The following is a 19,520-nucleotide window of genomic DNA, read 5'->3' as shown; positions in this document are numbered from 1 at the left end:
ATTTTTGATTAAAACTGTGTAGGTTTCAAAGCATACCTCTCCTCTGATTGGATCAGGACTGCTAACCACAGCAGACTCTGCCACAGCTGGATGCTCTATCAGTGCGCTTTCTACTTCAAATGGTCCAATGCGGTACCTGTAGTTTAAAATTTTTTTTTTTAGTATAAACGAGTCACATATTTTGGATTATTGACTTAATTTAAAATATATTTAATGCACAATATTTGTTCATGTTTTCCCCCAACCATTTAAAAAAAAAGGGCAAGAAATTCCATAGCACCCTGATTGGGGCGATAACTTTTGAAAACTAGAAAAAGTAGCGTCAGGTGCTAATGATTCTCTCCTGCCAGGAAATTCAGCTTTAGCGCTCCAAGAGGGAAATGGAGCTCTAAATCAAGTGCTAACCACTTCTGTTAGGGCGCTAAAGACCGAGAGCGGGATGGTAGTGACAGAGTGCTAAACAATGTGGAGTGCAATGCTAACGGCATCAGAGGCTGCTTCCCTCACCTAAAGGGAAGGGCCAATGATGGTGCACAACCTACTTCTCAGCATTTCTGCATTGCAAGGTGACCTGCACAACTGCTACAACTCCCAAACACCCTCAGAAAGTGGAGGGCCTGGACATCTTGCAACAATGAAATAGCAAAACTTTGAGCAGGCACCAGACTGATGCAAATAATAAAGGTTGCGCTAGCTGAAAACCATTCCCTTTAATTACCACTCCCCAAGTGGTCAGCCGAGGTGACCAAGTCAGAGGAGCCAGCTGATGCAGGGTCAGAAGGTAAACAAAGGAGTAAAAATAAATTGAAGTGTGACGTCACAGCCAAGAGCGTGAGTGACTGGCTGGTGGATTGGCGAGTATTTAATCTTTTTCTTTTCTGATCAATAGTTAACCTTTGGCATTGTTACCAATTAGGTTAATTTAAGGGTTAAGTCATGGTAGGAGAGCCCAGACCCATGTCATGCTCCTCTTGTGCTATGTGGGAAGTCAGGGACGCTTCCAATGTCCTTGACAACTACATGTGCAGGAAGTGTGTCTAGCTGCAGCTCCTGACAGACCGCATTGCAGCACTGCGGATGGATTCACTCTGGAGCATCCGCGATGCTGAGGATGTCGTGAATAGCACCTTTAGTGAGACAGTCATATCACAGGTAAAGGCTACACAGGCAGATAGGGAATGGGTGACCATCAGGCAGAGCAGTGGAAGGAAGGTAGGGCAGGGGTCCTCTGCGGTCATCTTCCTCCAAAACAGATACACCACTTTGGGTATTGTTGGGGGAGATGACTCATCAGGGGAAGGCAGCAGCAGCCAAGTCCATGGCACCAGGGGTGGTTCTGCTGCACAGGAGGGCAGGAAAAATAGTGGGAGAGCTATAGTGATAGGGATTGTATTGTAAGGGAAATAGATAGGCGTTTCTGCGGCCGCAAATGAGACTCCAGGATGGTATGTTGCCTCCCTGGTGCAAGGGTCAAGGTTGTCTCAGAGTGGCTGCAACGCATTCTGGAGGGGGAGGGTGAAAAGCCAGCTGTCATGGTATATATAGGTACCAACGATATAGGTAAAAAATGGGATGAGGTCCCACAAGCTGAATTTAGGGAGCTAGGAGTTAAATTAAAAAGTAGGATCCCAAAGGTAGTTATCTCAGGATTGCTACCAGTGCCACGTGCTATTCAGAGTAGGAATTGCAGGATAGCTCAGATGAATACATGGCTTGAGGAATGGTGCAAGGGGGAAGTGATTCAAATTCCTGGGACATTGGAACCGGTTCTGGGGAGGTGGGACCAGTACAAACCGGACAGTCTGCACCTGGGCGAGACCGGAACCAATGTCCAAGGCAGAGTAGTTGCTAGTGCTGTTTGGGAGGGTTGAAACTAAAAAGACAGGGGGATGGGGATCTATGCAGGGAGGCACAGGGAAGTAAAAAGGGGGCAGAAGCAAAAGGTAGGAAGGAGAAAGACAAGAGTGGAGGGCAGAGAAATCAAGGGCAAAAATCAAAAAGGGCCACATTACAACATAATTCTAAAAGGACAAAGTGTTAAAAAAACAAGCCTGAAGGCTCTGAGTCTTAATGCGAGGAGTATTCGTAATAAGGTGGATGAATTGACTGCGCAGATAGCTGTTACTGGATATGATGTAATTGGGATTACGGAGACATGACTCCAAGCTAACCAAGACTGGGAACTCAACATCCAGGGGTATTCAATATTCAGGAAGAACAGACAGGAAGGTAAAGGAGGTGGGATAGAGTTACTGGTTATGGAGGAGATTAACACAATAGTAAGGAAGGACATTAGCGTGGATGATGTGGAATCTATATGGATAGAACTGCAAAACACCAAAGGGCAGAAAACGTTAGTGGGAGTTGTGTATAGATCACCAAACAGTAGTAGGAAGGTTGGGGATGGCATCAAACAGGAAATTAGGGACGCGTGCAGTAAGGGTACAGCAGTTATCATGGGTGACTTTAATCTGCATATTGATCGGGCTAACCAAACTGGTAGCAATACTGTGGAGGAGGATTTCCTGGAGTGTATAAGGGATGGTTTTCTAGACCAATCTGTCGAGGAACCAACTAGAGGGCAGGCCATCCTAGACTGGGTCTTGTGTAACGAGAGAGGATTAATTAGTAATCTGGTCGTGCAGGGCCCCTTGGGGAAGAGTGACCATAATATGGTAGAATTCTTCATTAAGATGGAGAGTGACACAGTTAATTCAGAGACGAGGGTCCTGAACTTAAAGAAAAGAAACTTCGATGGTATGGGACGTGAATTGGCTAGGATAGACTGGAGAATGATACTTAAAGGGTTGACGGTGGATAGGCAATGGCAGACATTTAAATATCACATGGATGAACTACAACAATTGTACATCCCTGTGTGGCATAAGAATAAAAAGGGGAAGGTGGCTCAACTGTGGCTAACAAGGGAAATTAGGGAAAGTGTTAAGTCCAAGGAAGAGGCATATAAATTGGCCAGAAAAGCAGCAAACCTGAGCACTGGGAGAAATTTAGAATTCAGCAGAGGAGGACTAAGGGTTTAATTAGGAGGGGAAAAATAGAGTATGAGAGTAAGCTTGCAGGGAACATAAAAACTGACTGCAAAAGCTTCTACAGATATGTGAAGAGAAAAAGATTAATGAAGACTAATGTAGGTCCTTTGCAGTCAGAATCAGGGGAATTCATAATGGGGAACAAGGAAATGGCAGACCAATTGAACAAATACTTTGGTTCTGTCTTCATTAAGGAAGACATGAATAAGCTCCTGAAAATACTAGGGGACTGAGGGTCTAGCAAGAAGGGGAAAATGAGGGAAATCTTTATTAGTCAGGAAATGGTAGTAGGGAAATTGAAGGGACTGAAGGCCAATAAATCCCCAGGGTCTGATAGTCTGCATCCCAGAATACTTAAGGAAGTGGCCCTAGAAATAATAGATGTATTGGTGGTCATTTTCCAACATTCCATGGACTCTGGATCAGTTCCTATGGATTGGAGGGTAACTAATGTAACCCCACTTTTTAAAAAAGGAGGGAGAGAAAACAGGGAATTACAGACCAGTTAGCCTGACATCAGTGGTGGGGAAAATGCTGAAATCAATGATTAAAGATGTAATAGCAGCACATTTGGAAAACAGTGACAGGATCAGTCCAAGTCAGCATGGATTTATGAAAGGGAAATCATGCTTGACAAATCTTCTAGAATTTTTTGAGGATGTGACTGGTAGAGTGGACAAGGGAGAACCAGTGGATGTGGTGTATTTGGACTTTCAAAAGGCTTTTGACAAGGTCGCACACAAGAGATTGGTGTGCAAAATTAAAGCACATGGTATTGGGGGTAATGTACTGACATGGATAGAGAACTGGTTGGCAGACAGGAAGCAGAGAGTCGGGATAAACATGTCCTTTTCAGAATGGCAGGCGGTGACTAATGGGGTGCCGCAGGGTTCAGTGTTGGGACCCCAGCTATTTACAATATACATTAATGATTTAGACGAAGGAATTGAATATATCTCCAAGTTTGCAGATGACACTAAGCTGGGTGGCAGTGCGAGCTGCGAGGAGGATGCTAGGAGGCTGCAGGTGGACTTGGACAGGTTAGGTGAATGGGCAAATGCATGGCAGATGCAGTATAATTTGGATAAGTGTGAGATTATCCATTTTGGTTGCAAAAACAGGAAGGCAGATTATTATCTGAATGGTGACAGATTAGTAAAAGGGGAGTTGCAATGAGACCTGAGTGTCATGGTACATCAGTCATTAAAGGTAGGCATGCAGGTACAGCAGGCAGTAAAGAAAGCAACTGGCATGCTGGCCTTCATAGCGAGGGGATTTAAGTATATGAGCAGGGAGGTCTTACTGCAGTTGTACAGGGTCTTGGTGAGACCACACCTTGAGTATTGTGTGCAGTTTTGGTCTCCTAATCTGAGGAAGGAATTCTTGCTATTGAGGGAGTGCAGCAAAGGTTCACCAGACTGATTCCCGGGATGGCAGGACTAACATATCTGGAAAGACTGGATCGACTAGGCTTATAGTCACTGGGATCTCATAGAAACATATAAAATTCTGACGGGATTGGACAGGTTAGATGCAGGAAGAATGTTCCCGATGTTGGGGAAGTCCAGAACCAGGAGTCACAGTCTAAGGATAAGGGGTAAGCCAGTTAGGACCGAGATGAGGAGAAACTTCTTCACTCAGAGAATTGTGAACCTGTGGAATTCTCTACCACAAAAGTTGTTGAGTCCAGTTCGTTAGATATATCCAAAAGGGAGTTAGATGTGGCCCTTACGGCTAAAAGGATCAAGGGGAACGGAGAGAAAGCAGGAATGGGGTACTGAAGCCGCATGATCAGCTATGATGATATTGAATGGTGGTGCAGGCTCAAAGGGCTGAATGGCCTATTCCTGCACCTACTTTCTATGTTTCTATAACGCCTCCTCTTACTACCATTGTTGATGCCCGGCGATGCAGCAGGGAATGGGAGGCAATTTCATGTCCGGGATGGTAACGGGGCGCTGCACACTTTATGACATCGCAATCTGCGAGGCACTAGAGGCCCAGGCGGTAAGTGTTAGCACCAGTGCTAAACCAGCATTGAAGTTCGCAGGCTTTGATCCCTTGGCGCCTGTTATCGCACCCCCTGCCCCCCCGCAGATGCTAATTGGAGGCGCTAAGCAGCCGAATTTCTTCTCAAAATTATTGTAAAGATTTCTCCGGGCATGACGTACCTTCCCCTAACTGAAAGGTTTGGCAGGTGACCTTCTTCTAGTTCTCTGCTACTGCCACTCTTGAACCTCCTCCTGCTTGGTAATGCAGGAGTGGTCGGAATGAATGGCCTCCTCAGGAACTTACAATGTGAGAAAATACTATCACAAATTCGTCCCCTACTCTGGCACATAATAAAATGCCTCCAACCAATGTTCCTTCTAAATTTTATTTGGGTGCGCAGCCCCTTTAACATTCAAATTTCCACGCATTCATGGATTTTCCATGTAAAAGTCGGTGAGCGGCTTGTGCGGGACCTCCAGACCTTGTGGCCATGTGGCTTGATGGGAAGATTGCCTCCAACCTAACTTGCATTTCTGATCTAAATTTAATTTGATATCTATAAAATTGGCCTCCAATAACCAAGCCACAATTATCAACCCACAAGTTTTCTATTTTATGGTTCTACATATTGGCCCTGAATCTGCAGTCGGAGGCGTACCTCCGGAGTACGCATCCAACCTGCGAAACAATTCCGAACTTACCTTCAGGCTCCAATGGAATGAAGAGTTTGAGTCTTCGGCCTCCAGGCATACGCTTGCATAAAGGCCCACAGATCCCAGGGACGCAGGCAGTTCAGAAGTATCCCTGGGATCACGTGGGCCAGGTCCTCCAATGAGAAAGGAGGATTCCATTGCTGTCATTTCCTAATGGAATACCCTAATGACAAGCAATGGAATCCCCAAATAATTAAACAATTTAGACACCTCTAATAAATATAAATGTTCTGATTTTCAAATGTAATTAATATTCACTTCACTACACAAAATACAATAAAAATTAAATTTTTTGAAAATTTAAAACATTTTAATCTGGCCAATATTTGTCTAAACTAATTGATTACCTTGACAGATCGCACGTTTCTGGTTTTTGTACATGTGCAGCGCATGTGGAAACCCAATTAAAGCAGCCATGGGTGTTTCCTGGCCCTATTAAAGGGTGCAGGTCTGATGATGTGATCAATGACTCATTTTCAGTGCCCATTTTAAAGCAGCCTTGCACATATCTCATTTCAAGGTTGGTAAAGGAGTGTGAAAGGAGCATTGGAAAGGCAGGAGTTATTGTGCAAAGTGAAAATTATGAATACCCAAAGGCAAAGGGCTGCACCCTGCTTTACAGATACTTTGCTGCATATTCTGGTTGAGGCAGTAAGAGCATGTAGAGAGATCCTCTTCCGAGCAGATGGGCGGAAGAGACCACCCCAAGAGACCAAAAAGGCCTGGTTGGAATTCGCAGAGGTCAGCAGCAGAGAGGTCATGAGGAGGACCTGGATCTAGTGCAGGAAGAGATTCAATGATCTGACGAGGTCAGGAAAGGTGAGTGCAAAGCCACACTTACCTTCATCCTGATGTGCCTGTTACCACAACCCCATCACTTTGCCTTCCCAAGCCTACTCCTGCACATCATTCCTCACATCAAAATACCTTTCATGTCCACCCATCCCTCTCTCTCTATGTACATACTCACATCCCCATCTAACTAACCACCCCTCATATGCACCCTCATCTTACTGCAATCATAGAAAGTAACACCACAGAAGGAGATCATTTGGCACTGGAACCTCACTCCCTCATAGCCACCCTCTACAGATGTAACCCATCCATTCTTTACACTCATTCCATCACACTCAAACTTTTCTTTCCCTCCTTGCAGGAGAAAAAGCCCACAACAGAGAGGGAGAAAATCGGAGTTGGCCCTACAGTCTTCAAATGCCTAACAGCAGCAGAGGAGATTGCTCTGGAGAACTCAGGAGCTTGAGAGATGCTGGCAGTAGGAGACGGAGAGATATGGACATCCCAGCAACCTAGTGCAGAATCACATCTCATAAACCCACATGGCATACAACCGTCACTCATATGGTGACTGATGTCAGCAGCCAGTAAGATGTTACCCACTCATTATAACAATTCTAATTCATCTCTTTACTCTCCCACAAGTCCATCAACTGCCCCCCTTCCTCCACTGTCCAACCGGAGAAGGAAGATGACACCTCATAGGAATCTCCAGCCTGAGGGTGCAGTGTCAGCAGCCCTAAGCGCAGCCAGCACCAGCGTAGATACAGATATCTCAGTGGGTCCCTTGTGCTATAGAGTTGTCATCTTGTGTTTCACAATTCACAAGTGAGCAAGAACAGATGGTGTTGACAGGGACAGCAGTGGAAATTCCTCGCCGGAGGGTGCATGGCACTCCAAGCTCTTCTGAACTGCATGAAGATGCTGAGTTTCGAGGGCATAAGAACATAAGAATTAGGAGCAGGAGTGGGCCCTATGGCCCTTTGATCCTGCTCCGTCATTCATTAAGATCATGGCTGATCGTCGACCTCAACTCAACTTTCCTGCCAGATCCCTATATCCCTGGATTCTCCTTGAGCCCAAAAATCCAAAGAGTCATTGAGAAAGGTGATCTTGGAGGAGTTCATCTCCGACATGAACACGACCATGTCGCAGGCGATGGCGACAATGTGCTTCTTCCATGGAAAAGATGGCCACCTGCATGGAGCACCAAATGCACCACTGACATGAGTACATGCTAGCTGTGGACAACAGATGGAAAGCACTCATGGACTTGCTCTCAAGGAGGGATGGAAACATAGACTTGGGCCTTCATCACCCCACTGCCGTGCAGCAAGGTGCTCTCCAGCTCCTTGCTAGTAGGAAAGTGCAGGTGTTCCATGAGAGGGATGATGGTGAGAGGGGACATGGAAGTGGGAGCTCTTCTCAAAGCCTTCTCCTCAGTCAGAGCCCCACAAGCTTCCTCAGATCCTGATGGCTGAGTCTGCCCCTGCATATTTGCAGGACAAGCAGACTTTTGCGGGGCCACAATGGGCTCCAAAACCTAGAGGATATCTGCCAAAAGTTCTGACAAGTCGCAGCAGGGAAGTGTGCAGCCTGCAACTACCTCTGCTGAAGCCACAGGGGTTACACCTAATAGAAGCACTGAAAAAAGAAACATGACACAAAAGCAGATGCACAAGGGTATGCACATGGGTGTATCATAAAATGTTAGTGGTAAGCTTCAGTTATTTTGATGACACACGTAAATATTTTTGTTTGCACCACTTTTGGAGCTGGTCCATTTTTGCCTCAAATCTTGGAAGTGGCTTTGTCACTTGGAGTGAATGGTGAGACATTACTTATCGAGCACTGGGGCTTTGGTTGAGAAGAATGGCGTGGTCAATATAGGGATGCTTTATGGCATTATTCGGGGGGGGGGGGTGGGGGAACTTAATACAGCATGTGACACTGATGTGGCTGCATTGGAGCGAGTTAAGTAAGTCTGAGGCTATCCCAGGCCTCCCGGGCAGCAATGTGCATTGCTGCTGTTGCCATCTGCACCTCAGGTTACTCTTCTTCCTCCACCGCCTCCTCCTCTGAAGAGGCTATGTGCTGTGCACCATGCTCCTCCTCCAATCATCACTGCTACGCAGGAGTAAGCCATACGGCCCCTCGAGCCTGCTCCGCCATTTAATACGATCATAGCACATCTGATCATGGACTCAGGTCCACTTCCCTGCCCGCTTCCCATAACCCCTTATCGGTTCTGGAGACTCTGGCTGATGCTTACTGAAGGGCTCCTCCAGTTCTGTCAAGGTGTCCGAAGCGCACCTTCAGCATGCCTACTACTTGCTCTTTGACACATCTGGTGGACATGTGGCTCTCATTATATTGCTCCTCGGCCTCAGTACTTAGTCTCCTCAGGGGTGTCATTTGCCATGTCTTCAGTGGATAGCGCTTGTCTCCAAGTAGCCAGCCAGTAAGTCTATTTGGAGGTGTGAAGAGCTGAGAGAGGGTGGACTAGCGCAGCATGAAAGAATAATGACAGCTGCTCAGGAATCTGGTGCACACATGCATAATCATCGTTTATGGTTGCAGATGAGCTGTACTTTGAGGGAGTGGATGCCTTTGCGGTTCACAAAACTTCTGGGTGGTGATGAGGTGCCTTCATCGCCATATGTGCGCAGTCGATGAGACCCTGCACCTGTGGGCAGTCAGCCAGAGCTGCAAAGCTGAGTACCCACTCAGTAACACTAGCCTCATTAGTAGCAACATTGGTATAATTGGTTGACTTGTGAATCATGGCATCGGTCACCTGGGTGATGCATCTGTAGGCAGCTGGTTGCAAGATCCCACAAACGTCTGCTAGAGATCCCTTGAAGGAGTCTGAGGTGAAGAATTTGAGGGCTGTGATGACTTTGATAGCCACTGGTAAGTAGTGTCCACCAGGACCTCTGGGCAGCAGGTCTTGTTCCAGCAAGCTACAAATGTCTGCGACAATCTGATGATAGCCTGAGCTTCCTAAAGCACCAGTGCTCAATCATGTTGAAGAAGCTCATTTTCTGCCTGTATACCCTGTGTTGGGGGTATTGCCTCCGACACGCTGCAGCCCTGTGGTGCCCCCTCTCTCCTGTGGAGCATCAGGTCATTGAGAAGAAGGCTGCTGTTGTGGTTGCTGCTGCTGCTGGTGTTGTTGGTGGTGGGGCTCATCTTGGTCCGATTCTGAGGACCAAGGTGAGAGAGTATAATTGGCACCCATGCTGATGGAGTAGATGGCAGATAAAGTGGAGATCAGTGGGCCAATCCCTCAATGTTGTGATAGTGAGTAGCAATGTGGTAAGTGGCTTCCGAGGTTTCAAATATGACCTGCAAGTTGTAGACACCGAAATATGTGGACAAAATGGAATGAGCAAGAGTATTTCCATGAGGCGAGTGTAATGTTGTAGTATTTATGTGCTTTTCTCAGCTGTCAATGAATGAACTCACCAATGACCACTGAGCTTCCACCACCCCATCACAGGCGAAGTACCTGACATCCGTGAATCCCGTGCTCCTGCAGTAAAACTTAAATGCTGCCATTAAACTCATTCTTAAGCGTCTCTCACTAAGCAGTTAATTATTTCAATTAGGTCACCTGCCTCTGCCGATCGGGTCCGTGTTGCGTCTTCAAAGCCTTCCCAGTTAAATGCGTGAGGGGAGCGGGATGACCGTGGGTTCCCAATGCGCTCGCTATTGCCAGGATTTTTACTGTTGACCTACCCCCAAACCTGTATGCTCGGCAATGGGAAAATTCCGGCCATAATTTGTAATATTTTGTAAATTAACATGATTACCAAATTATTCTCTTTGCATTGTAAAATACAATACAACTGCCATGCTAAGCAGTGAAACATGGAGTAATTAAATGTGGATAATTAGTTCACTTTACCCAGCTGATAAAATTACATCATCCGTTCTTCCCAGAAACCAGATGTATCCATCCTCATCAACTTGACCACGGTCTCCAGTCAGAAAATAGTCTCCTCGTAGGACTGAGGCAGTTCTTTGTGGATCATCCTAGCAGCGTATAAATAAAGCAGCTCAACATTCAAAAGCAATTCAATAATAACGTTTTTTAAAATTTATGCTTTATGGTTAATAAAATCCATTCCCTTTAATATGAGCATTATTTTTTCTAGTTATAATAGTTATAATTTTAGGGGGAAAATCACAGACCAGGCACATACTAGGGTGTTAAGAAAACCATTTGAAGAACAGAAGAACAGAATATTGAGGTCAGGTCTGTACAAAGTTTAATGACCAATGGATACCTTCTTAAATCTAGTCTTTACCACTATGTCCTTAATGCTGTTTTATGGCATACTGGTCAGAACAGGGTGCAAATAATAACTGGCCTGATCTTCCCGTCCTGGTGCTGTCCAGGAGCTGAGGTCTGAACATACTCTCGAGCTTCATTTAAATAAAGGAGACACCACGTGAGTTCACTTTTGACCACAGACATGGGGACAGAAGAAGTCTGGGCACATATTAGGTCTTAAAGGTACCAGCACCTTTATAGGTGCAGGCACATGTGAGAGCCAGAAGAATATTTTTTGTTGTTGTAGGTAATGGGGTAGCATTATTGTCTGTACACTTCTGATAAAAAATGGTAAGTTTCAAAGTTAATGCATGTGTGCCAGAAGCTGTGGTTTGCATGTGTACTCTATGTATTAGTGCATGCTGCTGTACTATGACTGGGATGACCACCCGAAACAGCACTCCAGATGCCCCTACAATCTGATTTGGAGGAAGCTGGTAAGAAGGTGGTACCATTGTGTCAGGCATAGATAAAACCTGTATAGGTATGTAGATTGATGCTACAGGAATGGGGGATGGTGTTAGATTGACTGTGGATTATATTTTTATTCCCGATGACATGGAGCAATTGTATGGTGGAGAGGTGCCTACTCTGTGGTAGGGAAACAGATGCTTAAGGCTAGGTGAATTCGTTCAGCAGTTGCCAGGAGGCTCATGGCTGTTTCCTTCGTCTTCCTCCAAATAAACCACATCACAAAAGAGGGCACAGTGAGTGTAAACGACTAACTGCATTCTGAATCAAGTACAGAAATAGCAAACCCACCTTTTAATCAAAAAGTCAAAAATAAAGATCTTTCTTGGCAATACCAGACGGTTACTTAAGACAGATAGCGCCTAAACAGCAGCTCTGCAATCAGTAGCAACAGGTTTTTTTTTAAGCATTCTGCCCCAGCTGAACTGCATCTGGTACTGCAAAGGTCTCTGCTATTCATTTGCATAAAATTTATAATGCTGCACTCTCTTCAGATGTGGACACCAAAAAAGCCATAGAGGAAGTTTCTGTGCAGTGCTATTCAGTAGCAAAACAAGAGCAAAGGATTAGCACCCACTTTTCCTCTGCATTGCACCTGGATATTTTTTAGCACTATTTGAAAATTGTCCCTAATATATCATGGTCAGTCACGAAGATATATCAGCATTATTGGAGATATTTATGATATCACATGGCTGGCCGGGACATATATTTTATTTATAAAGCATGGGAGGTTTTCAAACCAAAATATAGGAATTTTAATTAGAGTATTTTTATAGTCTATGAAAATTAGTTGTAGCTGCTTTGTGACTCTTGGGCATTTTGATGCATTAGCTGTGGCAATATAGTTTTAATTGTCAATGGTATTTTCCCACACAAATGTTCAAATGTCCAATAAACTCTCAGCTTGGAACATTTAAAGGCTTGGATGTGATAAATTCTTTATACTGTGCTCTTTTTGAAATACTGCAGCTTTAGAGTAATAATAAAAAGGCCTGTCTGTAACTGCCATCTCATGTTTTACAAGGAAAGATTTCAGTTCAGACACACCCTGCTGTGCAGCACAAACAGTAAGACTGATTCTTAAAAATCTTTATCAGATTTTGAAGGATATATTTTGCATTAGTCAACTAGCTGGGAGTGATGTTAGTCAAAAAAGTGAGGTAGGGACTTTGGCTCTATGGATTCTTGCATATGATCCTGATTCTTAAGCATGTAAGGAAACATATTACACACTACAATGAAAGTAATCAGAGTTGATGTTATGTTAAAGCCCCATACATAGTCGTAATTAGAGTAACTTTCCAGAAGTATGTCAAAAATCCTACGTAAGCATAATGTGTATTTCCAGTGCAGGTTTTGGTGGCTACAGGAACCTCTCACTGCAAAATCGACATTGTCATGTTTGAAATGCTGGTATTACATTTCTTCATAAACTTCATGCCTTTGAATCAAAAGTAATTTAAACAGATAGATAGCAAGTTACATTGGTACTTTTGCATTTTTCTTTTCCTGTTTCCTTTTTTTTTGCTGCATTTTATTATTTCCAAGTCATTTGCGCGACTGTTCTGGCACGGTCATTTTTTTGTTCCTCAATAGAATGTTCCTAGGACAATTGTTCTCTATTTGTTATTCGGAGGAGGAATGCGGGGCGGGGAGGGAGGGATATCAGTGATACAAAGGAATCTAAAAATAAATCCAGGGGAGGTACATAGTGGATTTAATATAATTTTTTTTAAAGTAATGGAGAAAAAAATGGGACTTAAGGGTGATAAATTTCTGTGACATGTTCGTTTCCACCTTAGGGTATTAAAGGAATAGCTGGGGAAATTGCATATGCAGATGGAAGAGGTGATGGCTTTGAAAGGAAAGGGGCAGTACCTGATGAGAAGGAACTATTTATAATGTCAGCTAGCATGGGTGGCATGAAGGAAGTTTGTGTGGTCAGCAGTTTAGTGGGAATGGGATCAAGAGAGCAGAAGGTGGGCTTCATGGACAAGATGAACTTGGAGAGGACATGGGGGAGATAGGAGATAAATTAGAAAAAGTTGCTGATTCAGTCCTAGTGTAGGGGAACACCTTGGGGGAGAATTTGCTTCGTGGGCAAGGGAGAGTGGGGATACAAGAGAAGCAGCTGAATGCACAGTCTCAATTAATAAGATTGTGACTAGGAAGTAGCTCTATTTGCCATGCTTGCTTAACACTCTCTTTTAATGTATGGCGATGATATTCTACCATGCCTGATCTGGTGAGGTCATTGCACTTTTTATGGTATTGCAACCAAATCCACTGAATAGTGTGCATTTACATTCATGGTCACCTCCCATACATTCTGAACAGTTCATCTGGGTACTTAGTGATGGTCAGGTCTGAACTAGATCCCCTTTCTCTGGTGCATTTATTCTGAAGGAAATCCTTATTATGTGGGAAATAGTTTTGGGAAATTGATGGGATTGAAGGCCGATAAATCCCCGGGGCCTGATAGTCTGCATCCCAGAGTACTTAAGGAAGTGGCCCTAGAAATAGTGGATGCATTGGTGATCATTTTCCAACAGTCTATCGACTCTGGATCAGTTCCTATGGACTGGAGGGTAGCTAATGTAACACCACTTTTTAAAAAAGGAGGAAGAGAGAAAACGGGTAATTATAGACTGGTTAGCCTGACATCAGTAGTGGGGAAAATGTTGGAATCAATTATTAAAGATGAAATAGCAGCGCATTTGGAAAGCAGTGACAGGATCGGTCCAAGTCAGCATGGATTTATGAAAGGGAAATCATGCTTGACAAATCTTCTAGAATTTTTTGAGGCTGTAACTGGTAGAGTGGACAAGGGAAAACCAATGGATGTGGTGTATTTGGACTTTCAAAAGGCTTTTGACAAGGTCCCACACAAGAGATTGGTGTGCAAAATTAAAGCACATGGTATTGGGGGTAATGTACTGACGTGGATAGAGAACTGGTTGGCAGACAGGAAGCAGAGAGTCGGGATAAACGTGTCCTTTTCAGAATGGCAGGCAGTGACTAGTGGGGTGCCGCAGGGCTCAGTGCTGGAACCCCAGCTATTTACAATATACATTAATCATTTAGATGAAGGAATTGAGTATAATATCTCCAAGTTTGCAGATGACACTAAGCTGGGTGGCGGTGTGAGCTGTGAGGAGGACGCTAAGAGGCTGCAGGGTGATTTGGACAGGTTAGGTGAGTGGGCAAACGCATGACAGATGCAGTATAATGTGGATAAATGTGAGATTATCCACTTCGGTGGCAAAAACACAAAGGCAGAATATTATCTGAATGGTGGCAGATTAGGAAAAGGGGAGGTGCAACGAGACCTGGGTGTCATGGTACATCAGTCATTGAAAGTTGGCATGCAGGTACAGCAGGCGGTGAAGAAGGCAAATGGTATGTTGGCCTTCATAGCTAAGGGATTTGAGTATAGGAGCAGGGAGGTCTTACTGCAGTTGTACAGGGCCTTAGTGAGGATTCACCTGGAATATTCTGTTGAGTTTTGGTCTCCTAATCAGAGGAAGGACGTCCTTGCTATTGTGTGAGTGCAGCGAAGGTTCACCAGTCTGATTCCCGGGATGGCAGGACTGACATATGAGGAGAGATTGAATCTACTGGGCCTGTATTCACTGGAGTTTAGAAGGATGAGAGGGGATCTCATAGAAACATACAAAATTCTGATGGGGCAGGACAGGTTAGATGCAGGAAGAATGTTCCCGATGTTGGGGAAGTCCAGAACCAGGGGACATAGTCTAAGGATAAGCGGTAAGCCATTTAGGACTGAGATGAGGAGAAACTTCTTCACTCAGAGAATTGTTAACCTGTGGAATTCCCTACTGCAGAGAGTTGTTGATGCCAGTTCATTGGATATATTCAAAAGGGAGTTAGCTGTGGCCCTTACGGCTAAAGGGATCAAGGGGTATGGAGAGAAAGCAGGAAAGGGGTACTGAGGGAATGATCAGCCATGATCTTATTGAATGGTGGTGCAGGCTCGAAGGGCCGAATGGCCTACTCCTGCACCTATTTTCTATGTTTCTATATTTCCATTTTTACCTGCAAGACAGGGCTTGTTGGGTCTAGCTCCACTTCTTACAGATATTTGGCAAGTATCTTTCCTTTCCCTGTTTGCAAAATATCAATATTGACGTTTTTCTTTAAACTTTCCCACCCATAAAGAAAAAAGACCTAATCAGAACACTGGGAGTTTGCCCCCATTATTAAATCAGGCTGGTGCCAAAAGTTCTGCTGAGGTTACCACACAGTCGGGCATGTGCTAAATATGCACCAACTGATTCCTATCTGGTCAGTTACCCAACAGGAAAATATATACTACTGTGTCAGGAAAAGTAGGTTAGCACATTGAGATCTGCCAAGGATAGGAAGAATGCTACCAATCTTTGGTTCAAGGGTCCCAAGTGAAGTGTGTTGAGTAAATCTCACCACAATTCCACTGCATAATTCATCACTAAGTAAGCAGCCTTGCTAAATCAAAAAACGTCACATTTTATATTACATAAAATAAATACATTGGGACAAATTAGAAACATTTCATCTAAATACTTGAAACAGGATTACTGTACAATGTATCCAGAAAAGAGGCAGAAGGGTCTAACGGGCTTCACTTGAATGGCAATATCACCTTCCACTCCAGGAGGAACCACATTGCAATTCTCATCAATAATCTGAAATAAATAACATGAATTCTAAAAAGATGCAAATGGCAGCAGAAATAACCATTTTTCGTACTTTCGATTAGTCTGACCCCTCAATAGGAGTGCCCTTTAGTTCAGATTTGCTGTAAAGCCTTGCTTTTCCTGTATTACCACATACACCGATTAATGGTGTTCCGGTTTTCTGAAGGAATCCTCACAGAATTAAAAAAAAATAATTTACCTTGGCCTCTTCTGGCCACTCTGCTACCTCCTGTCAGGTTCTGCTGGCAGGTTTGGCACCATATGGGATTCCTTTGATTTCAAGTTAAATTCAATGAGCTAGATTTTCGTTTTTCAGCGAAAACGGTAGTTTTACGCCAAAATTACCATTTTTGCTGCGCTACGTTTTTAGGCCGAACATTCGCCCTTGACATCTTGGTAAAGGAGCCGTTGCACGACGATTCGTGGTGCAAACCTTGAGTTTCGGCAACTTTAGTCCGCCGCTGGGAGCGCTGCGAAGAGGTCTTGGGGGGGGGGGGGGTAAAAAATAACAACTAAAATTCCAAAAAACATTCAAAAAACATTCACAAAACCCTTAGCTACTAAATTGCTGAAAAATAATTAAAAATGTAAAATTTTAACTTCCCTCTTGCAGGTTTTCATACTTACTGCTGCTGGCAGGACTGCACCGACAGGTTTGACCTGTTGGTGTTTTGTGCGCGGTGTACGGGTCGGGAGAGTGCCGAAAGTACGATGCAAACGCAACCTGTGTCGTTGCATGTCGGCGCAGCTCTCCCCGGTGGTACTTGGAAGCGCTGCCGCGAGAGGTACCTGAGGATCCTGCTGACCAGATTTTCACCACGGAGGGTCAAATGGCGGTGAAAATTCAGTCACAAACCTGCAAAAAATCTGGCCCATTGACGTCATTGGGTTGTGACTTTTCCATGTGAAAGTAGGCCCCTGACTTCTTGGGATGGGCGGCCCTCCCATGCTCGATCTCAGGTAAGTTCAGATGGGAACGTATTGGGAACATACATGTTCTCCCGCCACATTAACCCTCCGTCCGCACTGTTCCCGCCAGACGGGCAGGGGTGAAATCGACCCTACAGTCTCTCATTGTACCGTAATTTAAATCGTAATTATTCAAGCCAGCTTGGCATTGAATTAGAAGGTTGTGTGTTTCAAGTACCGGAAGGAAAAAAATTTGCAGGGCTACAGGAAAAGGCCGTTGGGAGTGGGACCAACTAAAGTGCTCTTGCAGAGAGCTGGCATGAGCTCGATGGGCTGAATGGCCTCCTTCTATGGTGTCATTCATAGGCAGTCCCTCGAAATGAGGATTACTTGCTTCCACACCAAAAAAGGATGAGTTCACAGGTGTTTCAATGAAGGAACCGAACTACATATTGAAGAGTGGAAGATGCCTGTGCGTGGATTTTTTTAACGTGTGGTGGCTGTTGCATGGGCTTGACAGAGCTAGGTCTTGGTCCAGTGGCAAGGATTACCCAAGACGACTGGAGACCAGCTCTGCTGCACGGACCTAGTGCGCACACATATCGCAGTGTGGGCTGGCCCGTGCTGCCCCCTGGGCCCTCGTCTCTCCTGGGCCCTGAATCCACGCCTCCCCACAATCTCTCGCCGCTCCTTTGCTCCGACCTCACCGCTCTTGCTGTACCTGCCCATGCTCCAATCACCGACTTGGACCTTGATGACGTCACTCTTTGCTGCCGTTGCCCTCCTGCGGTGCGGTCCCGGCCTGCAGCACTGGCACTGAGAGTCATTAGCAGGCTGGGACCGCGCCGACACGCACTGCTCCCTCCAATGGCCCCGGCCTGCAAGACCGTCAGCAAGCCGCGACCGCGCTGATTGGAGGTGCGATGACCCGGCCCGGAAATTGGCGCGGTCCCAGCCTGCAAGACCATCAGCAGGCCGGGGCTGTTGGAGGGAGCAGCATGCGGCAGCCCGGCCCGGAAATTGGCACAGTCCCGGCCTGCAACACCATCAGCAGGCCGAAGGCCATTGGAGGGAGCAACGTGCGGCGGCATGCCACTTCAGGGAGCAGCGCATGCTGCTGCAGGAGGGCGACAGCTGTGAAGCCAGGTCGCTGATTGCAGTGCGGGCAGGCACAGCAGGAGAGGCGAGGGAATGGTGAGAGTCCGTAGAGGCAAGTGACTGGGACCCAGGAGAGGGGTGAATCTGGGGCCCAGGGCCAGCACGGGCCAGCCCACACTGCGATATGTGTGCACACTGGGTCCGTGCAGCAGAGCAGGTCTCCAGTTAGTCTTGGGTAATCCTTGCCACTGGACCAAGACCTAGCTCTGTCAAGCCTGTGTGGTGGCTGGTGTGCAACGGCCACCACACATTAAAAAAATCCAAGCACAGGCATCTTCCACCGTTCACGATGTCGTTCGAGATCTGGAATATTAGGTCCTTCATTGAAACACCTGTAAATTCATCCCTTTTGGCGTGGAAGCAAGTCATCCTCGCTTTAAGGGACCACCTATGATGATGCACCAGCATGTGCTGCTCCCTGGAGTATTATGCCTCCACGCTGCCCATAGCCGCCACTCGCCACTCCTTTTATGGCCCCGATCTGCCGCTGATGGTCTCTCGCAGGTGTAACCATTCTATGATTCTATGGTTCCAGGATTTGAGTACATAATCTAGGCTGGCACTTCAGGGGAGGTGTTGCGGTCAACATTTATCCCTACACCAATACAGATTAATTGGTCATTTGACTCATTGGTGTTAATGGCTCTTTTCTGTGCACAAATTAGCTGTCATGTTTCCTACATAACACTGAGGAACTACAGTGAATTACTACAAAAAAGTAATTTGTTGGCTGTGAAGTGCTTTGGGATGCCCTGAGGATCTCCAAGATGCTATACAAATGTAAGCTTTTTTTTAGTACAAATTGAAAGGTGCATGTCTCATAAAACTGTTGAGTTAAAACTGTTTCCAGTGGCAGAAGGGTTGGTAACCAGAAGAAACAGATTTAAGGCAACATGAGGAAACTTTTTTTCTTACACAGCACGTTGTAATCTGGAATGCACTGCCTGAAAGTGTGGTGGAAGCAGATTCAATAATAACTTTCAAAAGGGAACTGAATAAATACTTGAAGGGAAAATATTTGCAGGACTTTGGGAAAAGGGCGAAGGAGTGGGACAAGTTAGATGGTTCTCCCAAAGAGCCAGCAGAGGTACGATAGGCCAAATGGCTTCCTTTTGTGCTGTATCATTTTCTAATTCTAAGTAGGAATATTAATTTAATTGTGCCTTTTGATTAATTGACACTTCCAATTTTCCTCCTTTACCTCTCCTTGCCCAAGGGGCATTTTTCCATTCTTCACGTGTAAGTCTCATGCCTGATTGGGTGAGGGCGGGTGGCCAGGGGCATCAGACACCACAGCTAGGTCGATTCTTATCCACACCCAACATTGCCATACACACACTTCCAGCAGGTGGCACTGTTTTATTTTGTCTTGCCTTGGTGGAACTATAGCCCC

At 45.4% G+C, this 19,520-nt stretch overlaps 1 protein-coding gene across 5 annotated transcripts in view; it reads right to left on the bottom strand.

Annotated features, from left to right (window-relative positions):
- The window catches only part of LOC139281118 (acyl-coenzyme A synthetase ACSM3, mitochondrial-like), a 152,610-nt gene that overhangs the window by 25,765 nt on the left and 107,325 nt on the right, over positions 1 to 19,520 (bottom strand). For 4 of the 5 annotated variants that reach the window (XR_011596821.1, XR_011596822.1, XR_011596824.1 and 1 more), the window contains 3 exons: positions 15,947 to 16,048; positions 10,461 to 10,588; positions 37 to 136 (listed from right to left, as the gene is read on the bottom strand). Coding sequence is in view for 1 of the 5 variants with exons in the window: in XM_070901083.1 (XP_070757184.1) it covers positions 37 to 136; positions 10,461 to 10,588; positions 15,947 to 16,048 (330 nt within the window). In the remaining 4 variants the exon portion in view is untranslated. The remainder of the gene's footprint in view (positions 1 to 36; positions 137 to 10,460; positions 10,589 to 15,946; positions 16,049 to 19,520) is intronic. The other variant, XR_011596823.1, reaches the window with a different exon arrangement.

The sequence above is a fragment of the Pristiophorus japonicus genome, chromosome 15 (assembly GCF_044704955.1).
Source record: "Pristiophorus japonicus isolate sPriJap1 chromosome 15, sPriJap1.hap1, whole genome shotgun sequence".
In the NCBI taxonomy this organism is placed as follows: Eukaryota; Metazoa; Chordata; class Chondrichthyes; family Pristiophoridae; genus Pristiophorus; species Pristiophorus japonicus.
Note: the sequence above shows the minus strand (reverse complement) of the source record. Positions and strands in the feature narration are given on the sequence as shown.